Source organism: Heliconius melpomene, chromosome 14 (assembly GCF_056956725.1).
Source record: "Heliconius melpomene rosina isolate 202511_hmr_F chromosome 14, ASM5695672v1, whole genome shotgun sequence".
NCBI lineage: Eukaryota > Metazoa > Arthropoda > Insecta > Lepidoptera > Nymphalidae > Heliconius > Heliconius melpomene.
In genome coordinates, this window is record NC_140402.1 from 4,613,166 (window position 1) to 4,627,363 (window position 14,198).

At 30.2% G+C, this 14,198-nt stretch overlaps 5 protein-coding genes across 5 annotated transcripts; 3 read left to right on the forward strand and 2 right to left on the reverse strand.

Annotated features, from left to right (window-relative positions):
• The first annotated feature begins 134 nt into the window (after positions 1 to 134).
• LOC146532063 (maspardin-like) lies at positions 135 to 3,009 on the forward strand. Its single transcript, XM_085197029.1, has 5 exons — positions 135 to 358; positions 471 to 711; positions 1,203 to 1,432; positions 1,856 to 2,104; positions 2,410 to 3,009. The coding sequence occupies exons 1-5, from the start codon at positions 260 to 262 to the stop codon at positions 2,545 to 2,547; spliced, it is 957 nt and encodes a 318-aa protein (XP_085053155.1). The 5' UTR covers positions 135 to 259; the 3' UTR covers positions 2,548 to 3,009.
• Positions 3,006 to 6,834, reverse strand: Stoml2 (stomatin like 2). Its single transcript, XM_085197023.1, has 8 exons — positions 6,675 to 6,834; positions 6,484 to 6,600; positions 6,114 to 6,321; positions 5,485 to 5,673; positions 4,426 to 4,581; positions 3,881 to 3,996; positions 3,612 to 3,740; positions 3,006 to 3,293 (listed from the first exon to the last, which is right to left on the reverse strand). The coding sequence occupies exons 1-8, from the start codon at positions 6,720 to 6,722 to the stop codon at positions 3,051 to 3,053; spliced, it is 1,206 nt and encodes a 401-aa protein (XP_085053149.1). The 5' UTR covers positions 6,723 to 6,834; the 3' UTR covers positions 3,006 to 3,050.
• A 276-nt stretch (positions 6,835 to 7,110) lies between these two features.
• LOC146532065 (uncharacterized) lies at positions 7,111 to 10,869 on the forward strand. The gene is made up of 9 exons (XM_085197025.1): positions 7,111 to 7,537; positions 7,615 to 7,733; positions 7,906 to 8,025; positions 8,216 to 8,399; positions 8,771 to 8,901; positions 9,007 to 9,100; positions 9,515 to 9,557; positions 9,642 to 9,764; positions 10,583 to 10,869. Exons 1-9 carry the CDS (start codon positions 7,261 to 7,263, stop codon positions 10,614 to 10,616), a joined length of 1,125 nt encoding a protein of 374 aa, XP_085053151.1. The 5' UTR covers positions 7,111 to 7,260; the 3' UTR covers positions 10,617 to 10,869.
• Positions 10,849 to 12,066, forward strand: Ttc19 (tetratricopeptide repeat domain 19). Its single transcript, XM_085197028.1, has one exon. The coding sequence runs from the start codon at positions 11,087 to 11,089 to the stop codon at positions 12,059 to 12,061; it is 975 nt and encodes a 324-aa protein (XP_085053154.1). The 5' UTR covers positions 10,849 to 11,086; the 3' UTR covers positions 12,062 to 12,066.
• Positions 12,059 to 13,975, reverse strand: LOC146532067 (peptidyl-prolyl cis-trans isomerase 6). The gene is made up of 4 exons (XM_085197030.1): positions 13,720 to 13,975; positions 13,213 to 13,420; positions 12,738 to 12,922; positions 12,059 to 12,431 (listed from the first exon to the last, which is right to left on the reverse strand). Exons 1-4 carry the CDS (start codon positions 13,810 to 13,812, stop codon positions 12,300 to 12,302), a joined length of 618 nt encoding a protein of 205 aa, XP_085053156.1. The 5' UTR covers positions 13,813 to 13,975; the 3' UTR covers positions 12,059 to 12,299.
• Positions 13,976 to 14,198: the final 223 nt, after the last annotated feature.

Sequence of the window (14,198 nt, forward strand, 5' to 3'; positions counted from 1 at the left end):
AAATAACGAAAGTCTGGCTACTATTGGCGCTATCTCTCTCTATCTCTCTATATCTTATTTGTGTTACCTGTGATAGAAATTTAAGAAATTATCTGTTTTTACAGCTGTACTTCATACTTTCAATTTCAACGTGACATAAGTCAATGTCACATTGACAATAATATGCCACAAGATAATAGTATAAATGCGACATAAATTAATAATTTTAATGTGGAATAATTTCTAAATAATTTATTTACTTCTTCTGTGAAACATTAAAATGAGTTGTCTTAGTGATTTATCGCAATCAAGCGAATATTTAAGTTTCCGAAGTAGTATTCCATTGCGTAAAATTGTAGTTGATTCAGATGGTTCCAAGGTAAACAAACAACTTTCCAATTAAGATATACTTTATCATGGATATTATTAATGTTTAAAAGCATTGTAATAACTAACTTGGGTTCACATAGTAATTATACTATAACTTTCAGGCATGGAGAATATTTGATAGCGGTCCAAAGTCTGTTTCGTGCCCTCTAATATGTTTGCCTCCTGTGTCGGGCACGGCCGATATTTTTTACAAACAAGTAATGGGTCTCACAAGCAGAGGTATTCGTGTAATAGCAGCGGAGCCCCCACCATATTGGAATTTAAAGGAATGGTGTGATGGTTTTAAACGCTTGATTGACTACCTTGAACTGGATAAAATACATATTTTTGGGGCATCCTTGGGTTAGTTTATATGATTATAATAATTATATTACATAAAGTTAAAACACATATTATGGTTTAATCTATATACAAATAAAAATATTATAAATATAAAATATTGAAGGTTGATATGAACCCATGCTTCTTGGAAACTGTCCTGATTCCTGAGAATGCTTGCTCTACTAAATTAAGTCAAACCATATGTTCTTATTAAGCTCTATGAAATTGCTTGTTACAACTTATGTTCTGGTTAGTTATAGTTTACATTTCTGTAGATAGGTATTGTGGAAATGATTGCCAATTAAAGATTTTCCCTATATATGTAACAAAGTTATCTAAAAAGTGTATAAGAAATTTGACATAGCTTGAAAGTAATGCTTAAGCATCAGTTCTAGTCCCACTATTGAACATAGTGTAGAGCAGAACTGATGCTTAAAAGTTAAAAGTTCCTAATTATAAAAAAAATCCTTTCAAAAATGTTTTGTTAAACCTACCTACCACTTTATTTTTAGGAGGATTCATGGGACAAAAATTTACAGAAGTAACAAATAATTGCCCTCGAGTAGCTTCACTTGTTTTGTGCAACTCATTTACTGATACAGCCATATTTGAATATCACGACTCATCAGCTCTCTTTTGGCTCTTGCCTTCTCTAGTACTAAAAAGAATGTTGATGGGTAACTTTACAACTGATAAAGTAGATAAAAGAATTGCGGAATCAGTGGACTTTATGGTTGAGAGAGTAAGTTTTAAAATATCTTTCTGTGTATGTTTGTAATTTTAAATATATCTGTTTGTTTTTTGAGAAATTAATTCTTTATTCCACACAATAAAAGACAGAAAACTGGTTGGATAGTAGGACAGGTAAATAATAATTCATTCTCACTTGGGGGAAAAATTAATATTTATGTATATTTTCATTTATTTACTCTGGTACCAAGACAAAAGAGCGGTGTTGAGTTTTGCCACTCAACAATTGCGTGTATTATATAAGTATTGCGACCTCGAAAATTCAGTCTATAGTTCTAACACTAAATTCTCTTTGCCTACTTTTATATATGAGGTATACAGCATGAAGCTAAAAAAAACTAAGTATAATAGTTATAGACATATTTTTTTATACAGCTGTGTTTTTAAATGTTATTATTTGAGTATATATTTTTAGCTGGAATCACTAAACCAATCAGAATTAGCATCAAGATTAACTCTCAACTGTACGCCTTGTTATGTACAACCTCAGGCGTTAATTGATTTACCTATCACTATAATGGATGTTTGGGATGAATGTGCCTTAAGTTCGAGGGTTCGAGAGGACCTTTATAAATCGTACCCGCAAGCGAAGCTGGCACATTTGAAAAGTGGTGGCAATTTTCCATATTTAAGTAGAAGCGATGAAGTCAATTTGCATTTATTGGTAAGTTTGTTTTGTAATATTTAATACATGTACCAGATGAGACTTAAAAGTGTCACGCTTGTTACCCTGAACCAGTTGTAAAGGAACAAGGTTGTAGAGCACAGAAGTATTACACAGTTGAGGTAAAAAATAAATAAAAAAATGTAAAATCAATATATACAGTATTACAGAGTAGTAAGATGAAAATCGATGTTTAAAACAATAATTACTTTTAATAGTGTTATTAAATAAACGTGTTTGAAACATGACACGCAAAGCAACTACTTGTACAATAAATATGGTAATTATACATTTCTATATTACAGATACACTTACGACAATTTGACGGCACGGACCTAAGTGCATCATATCTAAACCTTCACAAACTATCACATCAAAATCAGTCTGAAGAAGGCTCTGTAAGTTATTTTAACCAAAGAGACAAGTTTGTTAAGATTTTATGAATTGTTTTACTGTTTGTTACATTCCATTAAAAATGTTTTAATCTACATGTAATGAAGTCAATTTTATATACAGGAGCGTCGATTATCCGAACTAATTAAGGGATGTTGGGATAATATACTTGATGTCTCTATTCCACTATTTTCGAAAAACCACCCAAAATGGACGTAATTTACAAAAAAAGAAATAACAGATTCTAGCGTTTGTATGAAAATAATATTTCATAGTTTAATAAAACTAATTGTTCGGATAATCAATGCTATACTGTATACTATGAAATATTAATATAAATTTATTCTTGATATAGCAATAATATTGTGATTTTCTTTAAAACATAGGTGGTAAGTGTTTAAAGTTGTGTCAAATTGAATAGACTGTTAAATTAGACTAAAGATTTTTTACTCCCACTATGCGATATGTTATATATAAGATTTATATAACAATAAATAAAACAATAAAATAAATTTAAAGTATTTCATTTATTAACAACATCTACTTAACACGATTATTTTTCCTTTTCCATAGCATTTAATTTCTCTTTTTGCAATTGCAAGGCTTTCTCTCTTTCATCATCATCTGAGTAATATTCAGACAAGTCTTCATTAGGTATGGCTTGACCGGCAATGGTTGTGCCTTTTTCGTTTAAAGTTAGTTTATATAAAGGATCGTCGAGCATTATCTCGGGAACTATTGGCTCACCGTGACTTTGTTTATTGTGCGCTGTCACTGTAGAGTATATTGACATTGCCTAAAATATATCAAGAATTAATCATTTAACGATCAAGAATTTAAAAGGCTGTCGTGGCGCAGCTGCCTAGTGTGTTTCTGTTAAACGTGAGTTGTCAGTTCCATTCCCAATTGGGGGAAATGAATTATATTGATTTCCTTGTTCTGGTAATAAGACTAAGCAAGGCATTTAGTTTCGTCACTCAACACGCAACATCTTTAAAATCTAATCTAATTTATTTTTTAATAAAAAAATGACAATACAACTGGAATAAAAATATTTTTCTTTTAAATTACATATCATAACTGAAATATATTTTCATTTTTCTTTATAATTTACCTGAGCAACTAAGTTTGATACGTCTCCTGCATTGGCGGGCAAAATAAGTGTATTGTTAGTTCGAGCCAATTTATTAAAGGCCGACACATACTGCTCTGCTAGAGTCAGGGAAGCTGCATTTTTACTATCCTGAAAAAAAGCATAAATATTATTCTATATCAATCAGTTAAAAAAGGAGGTGTATTAATACCTACTACTTTCCCTCTGACTAACTCGCTACATGCGAGATACAGCGTTAAGTTAAAAAAAAGAGGTGTTTATTTACTTACCGGCTGTGAAAGAGCACTGGCAATCAACTTGAGTCCTCTGGCACGAGCTTCCGCTACAGCTAACATCGCCTGTGCCTCACCCGACGCTTTATTTATTTGCTCTTGTTTTTCTGCCTCTGTGAAATATGCAAGTAATATTTATTATAGATAACAAATTCAAAATATTCATAGAAGTGCTGTTTTACATGTTGATATTTGAACTAATATTGGAGTACGCATACCAAATTATATGAAGATTTTTCAAAGCACGACGTTGAGTTCCGCGACTCAACACGCAATGCCTATAGGATTTTTCAACGACATAGCAAAAATGTATAATTACACCATTGTTTAAAACTGAAATAAATTTTCATTACAAAGTAGGGGAATACAGGGAAATAAATAATTTTGACTTCCTCTTATAACAAGAAAACACATTAAGTTCTGCCACTCAACTTGCAATATCTCGAAAATAATTCGGTGAAAGCATGGGGAACGTAATGTCTTTTCACTAGATTCCCTCTGCCTACCCTGCTATGTAAAATATACTAATATAAAAAGCTAACCTGATGCTAATATCCTTGCTTGACGTTTTCCCTCAGCAACATTAATATCAGCAGCTCGAACTCCCTCCGATTCCAAGATGGCTGCTCTCTTTCTCCTCTCAGCTTCTACTTGCATTTGCATAGCTTCGTGTACTCTCGTTGGTAATTTTATATCACCTATCAATAGTGGACATGATGGAGAATTTATTAATAATATTGAAACAACTCTTATTGCATGTACTTGCTTTGATTATACTTTATTGCACACAAAAAAGCTTGCTTTGATTATACTTTATTGCACACAAAAAAGAAAAAATAAAAATATATGTTAAACTTACTTAGATTATTATTTATCTATTTCATATTTATGTACAGATAAAAAAGTCTGTCTGTATATTTAGGATGACGCAAAGTAATGACCAAATGTTATTTCACCAATATTATAGTACTCAATAAATAAATCTGGCTTCAACCCTACTGGGAGAAATGATTACATTTCGTTTCCCCCTTTTATAAGACAACAAGTCAATTGAACAGTATTGAATTTTATGACTTAACATAATCTATACTAATATAATAAAGCGGAAGAGTTTGTTTGTTTGTTTGTTTGTTTGTTTGTTTGTTTGTTTGTTTGAACGCTATGATCTCTGGATCTACTGGATCGATTTACTTTGTTTTTGTTTTGTATGAAAGCTGCATTCTTCAGAAGTGCTATAGGCTATATAACATTATATTACACATATGTACTAATAAATTAAAATACTTTCTAATTTGACATGCAATTTATTCTGCCATGTTAATAACAACCGTCGTCGCTACGCGACCGCGTTCGTTACCGCGTCATTTTGATATTCATCCTTATGAAAATAAATATAATAGTCACTTTTAGCATTTCATTTAGATTGAAATTATATTTCTATAGAAATTATATTCTTATATTTCAAGCAGGCGTAGCCGCGTCCGGGTCCGCTAGTATATCATAAAATTAGACAGAATGGGGTATCACTACGCTAAGTTTCCTTTTTTTTTTAGGATAAACATACATAAGACAAAAATATTTAAGATTTTACAGATACTTACGTATTTCGTATCTCAAGCAAGTAATGCCCCATGCTTCACTAGCCTTGTTTATAGCATGCACTATTGAAACATTAAGAGATTCTCTCTCTCTAAACACCTTGTCTAATGATATTTGACCTAGCTCAGACCTCATAGTTGTTTGAGCTAATTGTGTTATGGCAAATTCTGGGTCTTCCACACCATAGGAGGCTAAAAAAAATTTAATAATTTACTAGCAACCTAAATGTCATTTTGCCTGATTTTTTTTATATAATAGCTAAATTGTACAATATATTTACATAAGTTGTAAAGTTTCATCTGAATCCATTCAGCAGTTTTTACATGAAAGTCGAACAAAAATCCATCACTTACAAACATTTAAATTTATATAAAATTATATATATATTAGGAAATAGAAATTCTATTACAGCTATGTTATTATAAGTGGCAGTTGTGGCATAGTGGGTTGGTATCAACTGACTACAAAGAATAGTTGATTGAAATCACAGTATAGAGAATCTTAGTAATTTTTAAAATAGTCTTGAGTATTCCATTTTCAGTATTTTTAAACTTAAACATTAATAAATTGAATTTATTCCACAACAATTTCAAAGAAATGGTTTATTAATATTGAGCATGTTAATTCTTACCCAAATATGGATCAATAATTCTTAAATATAATACTCCATCAATGCTTAGAGTTACATTATCTGATGTAATAGCACTTTGTTTTGGAACATCTATAGCAATTTCCTTGAGACTTTGTACATATTTAATTTTATCTACCACAGGCCAAAGGAGATTTAAACCTGGTTCTAATATTCTGTGAAATTTCCCCATTCGTTCTACTATCCATGCCTGAAATATGTTAATATTATAATTTAGAAAGTTTTTTAATAAACGGCTTGAAAAAAAAAACATTAATAATAGAATTATATATTCTAATTTTAAAATGAAGTAATTCAAATATATTTATGTGAAAAAAAAAGAATATTTTGCTAGTAGCAACAATTAACTAACCTCTTGTTGTGGGACAAACATTACAATAGTATTTAGTGGACTTGTCGAACGATATCTTACAGTCGTAATTCCATATAATAAACGAGCTTCATTCTTGTACTCGACTTTGAAAGCACCCTGAAAATCATATTGTGAAATAACAATTGCATGAATTTTGAAAAAAATTTTAATATTATTTTGGCGCTACATACTTTTAAAGGAAGAACTCTGGAAAGCAGGTATCTGGATCGTGAAAACATTTTTATTGCTATAAGTATTTAAGATAATTCAACATTAAATAAAATCAATATAACCCATTCTTTGCGACACAACCGGAATAATTTATTGGTATGACAGTTAATGTCATTGTCACATTCCTCTACCTTTGTGACAGATAAAAAAAAGACCAGAACGATGTTAAGCACAAAAAAATTATAAAATATTTTTCAAATAAAATTTACTTAAGTAATTGAAATGTATATTAAAATATCAATTATTTGTAATAAAAACCATAATATAATTCAAGCCCAGTCGAAATGCAGTGTAGCTTACAATCAGTCAGTGTCTAATTGTAAACACGATGGTTGTGGGTTCGATAGAGCACAGCTGCGTAGGAGCACAGTGCGATCCACAGTTAATGCTAATTCCCAATATAAAAGTACAACAAACTTACATACGTATAAAATTCAGCTATAGTCGTACCTAGGACCGTATTCCTATGATAAGTTTGATCGATATTTATTGTTTGGTCCTTGCATTACACATTTTTTTACAGATTTAATAACACCTTTGGTTAAAATGAAAAACAGTTCTACAATAACTAGTGATTGCCCATCGAATAACAGTACTAACATTTCTAAATTACGAAGATTAAAAATTCAACAAAATGTTCTTTCGGCTAATTTACAACAATCTTTGTGTAGTTTGCAAGAATGTTGTGAAGACATACGTAATCGTAATGAGTTTGAATTAAATAAATATATATTAAAATTAAGAGAATCATATAATGAAACCAAATTTTTATATGAAGAGATTAAAGCAAGAACCAATGTAAAAGGAAAATTCGATAAATTTGGTTAGTTTGAGAAATTTTATTGGGTAACTAATTCTTATTGTATGTCAATTTAATTATAAATATTATCTTTGTTGCAGATATAATTGAAATAAAAAGCGATATTTTAAAACTTGAAACAAGAATTAGATTTCTTAAGGACTATTTAAGAAATGAATTAATGTCAGCGCAAACAGAAGAGGAAATGCTAATAAACAAAGTACTTAAGTATAAAATATTCAAAAATTCACTTAAGACATTTTTAAATCCTATAATAAATATATACCAAACTATAACTATATAATAATAACATTATACTTTAAAATAGCTGCTTCACAATTAAATATTATTTAAGTAATTTAAAATTTTTGTTTTCATGCTTCACAATACAGCTGAACGAGACATCAACATTAGACATGAAAAATATTTGTAAAAAAAATCATGTGAATACTTATAACCAAATAGTTCCAAGTCCTGTGCGTGCCATCATAAATTCTCCATTTAAGTGCACGGTAAGTTATTTTTAGTAGTAAAATAAATTAACAACAAGATAGGGGAAAAAGGCCCGGAAAAGGGCTGACGCAGGGGCACAATTGTATAACTGAAAACGCGACAGCGCGATAGATTTAAAAAATATTGGAAATTCGGAACACAATAAACCTTTTAAAAATGTTGTCGTATTTTAATATATTCATTATTTAGGAAGTTCAACAATATCAAGAGTTTCTGAAGAATAGTAAAAACCGATACGGTGGTTGGAATGAATATAATCACAATATGTTCGTTCAAATCTGGAATAAATATTATAAAGATGACATTGTAAAATCAATTGATGAATTACCTCAGTACGAAAAATTCAAACACGAAGTTCTCCAAAAAAATCCAGGTAGGTATTCAATTTTAATGATCTTAGATAATAATCTTTTGTAAGTAGGTACTTTATTTAAGAATCTAGCAGTGATGCAGTAGATATAGCAGTGATGGGATCTGGGAACCTAGTGTTAAGACGCTGCGCTCCCATTAAAATATTTCCGTTCTTCCTCCGAATCCTGGAACGTTGATTTTCGGGACTCAATACCGCGCTTTATTTCGTTACCAGAGGAATATGAAAATACTAAATATTTAGTGGGAATCGAACTCTTAATTTTCGACGATCTTACATTCTCGCACTTGTACCCCTGCGACAAGTCTGGCCTCAAGGTAGTTATAAATACTTAGTTGAAGTTAAAGAAAAGTAAACAGTTCGTTCTTTTTTAGAAATTAATAAAGAAGATGTAATTGCGCACAGTAACTGGTATTGTCAATATGTATTTCTTAAAATACAACAGCAAAATGCTCTCAATAAATGGCAGGAGAACAAAAGAAAAATTAAAAAGAGAGAACCTAAGGTAAAAAATAAGCAGAACTAAGTTAACCAGAAAATCCTATTGATAATTTTAACTCTTTCAACTTTAATTTTACCATAATATTTTTTTAAAATAAATTTGTTTTAGCCTGTTAGTTCAAAATCGACAATCGATTCTGCGACAGTATCACAAAGAATTTGTAAAAATAATCAAGAAAATATAAAAGAATCGAAAACAACAGGTACTTTTTCTAAAAGTTTTTTTAAAATCATAAATTAATTTAAAAATAGATAGCTACTAAGTGCTTGTTTTTATTTAGCATTAAATTATAACGATTTATAAATATAATTATCATAATTACCTATTGAGAATTGAACTTTGAACAATCTTGATTTATTTAATCTATATTCACTCAGTGGGATATAGATACACGTAAATTTAAACGTCTCAATTGAAGTACGTTATTATTATCATTTATCTATTAGATGGCTTCATTATAGTAAAGGATGTAGGCGCTTAGCTCCGCGAACAGGATGGTAGTCATTGGAATGGTCATTAAATCTTATTTTTACAATCATTCCTTATAAAATAACTTTTAAAACTTGCTTAGATAAAATACAAGACCTTAATAATATCATGTATTGAATTGTGGCAGGTACAGAAGATACACAAATTTGTGCACAAAACCAAAACCTGAGGTAAGTAATTAAAAATAATTTTTATTCATCATTTTTATGTAATATTTATGCATTATGTTCTTAAAAGCTTCATATTTTTTATAGAAATAAAGATTATCCTAAAACACAGATATCGTGTTTATTAAAACCAACCCGACAGTGGATCAACAGGTGCCAAAGTGAAGAAAAATTTGAAACTAATTTAACCATCGAGAATATATCGAAATTGTAAGTTTTAATATTTTACTATATAACGATATATTTTTGCAGATAATTTTATTGAAATCTTGTCGAAATAAAAACCATGGTAGAACTCACACCAATCTTATAGGGCAAGAAAATGCCTTGAAATTCCTACTTGGACAAGAAAAGGCTGCCACTCCACGTTTAATTATAGTAAAATTAAATTAAAAATTTAAAATAAAATATAAATTATTGGCTCCATTTTGTTAAGTGTGTTGGAACATTATTTTAACACATATGTTTTGAGGCCATCAAAACTTTCATACTTGTAGGTAAGTATACATATTATAAAGATATGAGTGTGACGCAGTGGGGACGCTGGATCTATCTAATAAACTATAAAATAAATGCAAAACGCGCCGGTTCAGTTCAGAATGTTAATGCGGTCCTATTTAGGAGGTTGATTACATTTAAATTATTTTTATTTGAGGCCCGTCGTGGCGCAGGGGCACAAGTGTGTGACTGTAAACGTGACTGGTCGTGGGTTCGTTCAACTTCGTTCCCCTCTCGAGGAAATGATATATCTATTTAAATTTATAGTTTCTGCTCCAAAATTCGGCGGTAAATGAGAAACGCAGTGTCTTAACATTTTGTTTCTTCTTCCTACCATGCTGTGTGCGGGAGACAGCGTGAAGTTGATTTTTTTTTATTTTCATTTCCCTGCTTAGGGAAGACATTGCGTGCATCGATTATATTGCGTATTGAGCACACGCAATATAAAACGAATTCGGTTGGATAATGGTATGGTGACAATAGGCTCTTTCTGCCCGCCACCCTACTACAACTGCACTACTATTTTTCAGACGTACTCCTAATTGGCGGCTGTCCCTGCAATAAATATACAATACGTAATGGCTACAGCTAACTCTAAATAGTATTATTATTAGTGGTAAAATTAATCCTAAATAATGTAAGCTACAGCGTAAATTTAAAATATAAAATGAATATGTACTTAATAAATTATAAAGTTGTGACTTTATTTAGCGTACTGTTTAAAAAAAAGTAAAATAGCATAATATAATTTGTAACTTGCATTATACTGGCAACAATTTAGTAACTGTCAAAATAAACTTTCATGCTTCTTCTCGGGCTCGGCATATTTTTTGAATTTTGTGTTTATAACGTGATGTTTAGTAATACCTCTGTAATTGAAATGATTGAAAAATAGCTAAATACTATTTGTCATACTAAAAACTAGAAAAAATGTATTTTGCTTGTTTACATTTATAATAAAACACTAAATTATATTTATATATCACATATTATATAACTCAAAAGAAATACTGTAAACAGAATACAAATTAATCATGTTAAGATACAGATTTCTACTACGAAGTTTTATCCACATAAAGAAAGCTTTTAGGCCTCTTCCATTATTAACAACTCAAAAATATTCATTAAAAACCATAGTACCCTGTTCTCTTGGTTTTTCATTGCTAACTCTGATTGGACTTGAAAAGAAATTAAGTGCTGAAGATGAATTGATTTTAAAAATCAAACATTGTGTATTATTTGTTCAAAGAAAGGAATATGATAAAGCCGAACAACTTCTTCATGTTACTTTGAGGCAAGCACAGCAAATACATCATGAATTAGGCATTACCTATATTTATGATGTCATGGCTAATTTGGCTTTAGAGAGAGGCCAGTATGAAAAAGCTAAGCAATTATTTGTAGCTGTTACACAGAGAATTATGTCAAATGGAGCATCTGAAGATGATATTCGTGTTATTCACATTAGTATCAAGTTAGCAAGGATAAGTCATATGCTGAAAGATTATACAACAGCACAATTAGGTTATGATTGGTGTTTAGAAAAACTCAGTAGTAATCCATCACGAGTCTCCTCAGAGCTCAATGTAACGCTCTTGGCAATGACAGAAGATTGGTATGGTCGCTTATTTGTAGATTGTGGTAGACATGAATTAGGCTTAACATATATGAAAAAGGCATATGAGAAAATGACAAACTTATCAGATATTGAACAGGAACATTTAATTATACAATTAAATGATATGGGCACAGTGAGTGATATTGCAGGCAAAACTGATGAAAGTATAGAATATTTTACCAATGCTATAGATTTGGGTAAAAAAGTACCAGAAATGCCAGATTTGGGCGCCATATACATAAATTTAGGAAGAGCATATATGAAGAAAAGTATGTTGGACATAGCAAGAAAATCTTGTGGATTTGGTTGGAGACTCGGAGTGCTAGCTAAAAATGACGATATCAAAAAAGAGGCAGAAGAATGCTTAAAAGAAATAAAAAACTTCTCATAAGTATATATATATTGTTTTATTTTTGTCACTGCAAATTATAGCTTATTATAAAATGATTTTATCTATTTTTATGTACCCTGTGACATTTAAAAAGATTACTGGAATAAAGTAGGGATAAGGGTAACTAATAAAGGAGAAATTTATACTTTGATCACTTAATGAAAATTAATAGTGAACTTAATAATAAATGCATTTTAAACAAAATTACTGTTGTCATATTGACATTTTAAACTAAAGTTTATTGAGCACTATCTTTTGTAACACTGAAGGGTTCAGCCACAACTTCAACATGAGTATTGGTAATAACAACATCCTTTGTTGGACGGTCATTGGCTCCAGTGGGCGACTTCTCAATAGTACGAATTACATCCTGTAAAATATTCAAATTGTTTATGCGTACATCTTGTTTGCTTATTATACAAAGGAATTTGAATGACAGTACCATTCACTTGTATTTGTCATTTAATTTTTGATATACAATATTTTTATGCAATGAATAGATGTTTGTATAGATGTGTAAGAAATATTTACTATTAGGTTGTAAATCAAACTAGAATGTATTATTTTTATGATTATAAATATTTTAACAATAAACAACTATAAATACTGCATATTACATATAAAAGATAATTAAATAATTCTCTACTTGTTGATGAAATGAAAAAAAAATACATACCATGCCTTCAAGTACTTTGCCAAAAACAACATGTCTTCCATCAAGCCATGGTGTTTTAGTGGTAGTAATGAAAAATTGAGATCCATTTGTGTCCTTTCCGGCATTAGCCATAGATAACCAACCAGCACCATAGTGGCTTAGCTTGAAATTCTCATCTTCAAATCTGTCACCATAGATGCTACGACCTACAAAATATTACTAGTGAATGTCTACAGGTCTTAATTGTTGAATGTATGCAATAAAATTTTATTGCAGAAGTAATTTGAAACATTAAAATCCATAAGATTTTAACCATCTTAATTGCCAATATTTTTATGTGTTATTAGTTTGTTTTATTTAAGCTCAGAAAAATATATAGCAACTAACCAATGACCAATTAATGTTTTACTTAACCTTATATATAACTTATTTGCTTATACCTAAGCCTAATAATATTAGGTAAGCAAGTCAATTATGACCATCAAAATACACTTACCACCAGTTCCATCTCCCTTGGTGAAATCTCCACCTTGAATCATAAAGTTCTCAATAACTCTGTGGAACTTGCTACCCTTATAACCTTCACCTTCTGGTTTTTGAGCAAGCTGGTAGAAGTTTTCTACTGTTTTTGGTACAGTTTTACCAAAGAGACCAATAACTACTGTCCCCGCTGGGTTATTGCCAATGCTTATATCAAATTTGACCTAAACCGAAAATTAACAATTATAATAGTAAACATAGTAAATTAACTGTTTTATTATTTTAATAGATAAATACTTAATAAATATAAGGTAAAGAAAATATTAAGTCAATGAAAAAAATATGAATAATAAAAAGTACATCCCATGAACAAAGAATCTGTGACCGCAAGGTCATCGACCTTATCAAATTATTAAGCTTTGTAGCCAATCAAGCTTTTAGCGACTTTAAAATGTAAACTTGACAATATAAAATTAATTTACATGATGAGTAATATTTTAATATATTACAGACTCTTAATTACCTTGTGGGTGACCTTAGGTCCTTTGGGAGCGTCTGCAGACCAAGCCGTGGCAACAATAAAAAGAACGCCTAGTGCTGTTGCAAGGAGACCCATGCTGATTATCAGTTTAGTTTTCTTTCTTGCAATTTTAAACAGAATTTTTGAGTAAATGGAAGAAATAAAATTATATTACAACACAAAAGAGTACCGGCACCGGTAAAACTTGACAAAAAATGCCTTAACTCGCAGTGTCCACTGTCCACTAAACAAGACACACGTCAGAGATGACTTTGTTATATGAAAACTTGATTTCGTAGTGATGTATTGTATATAAACTTATATTAAAATATCGATATTTGTAAAAGACAAATTATAATTGTAATAAACACTTTAAATTTAAAGGCGGATTGAAAGGTATTGACTGTTAAAGGTATTGTAATTAAAATAGGTAAAGATTTTTGCTTGTTATATTATGTTAAAGTTTCACTATTTTTCGGATA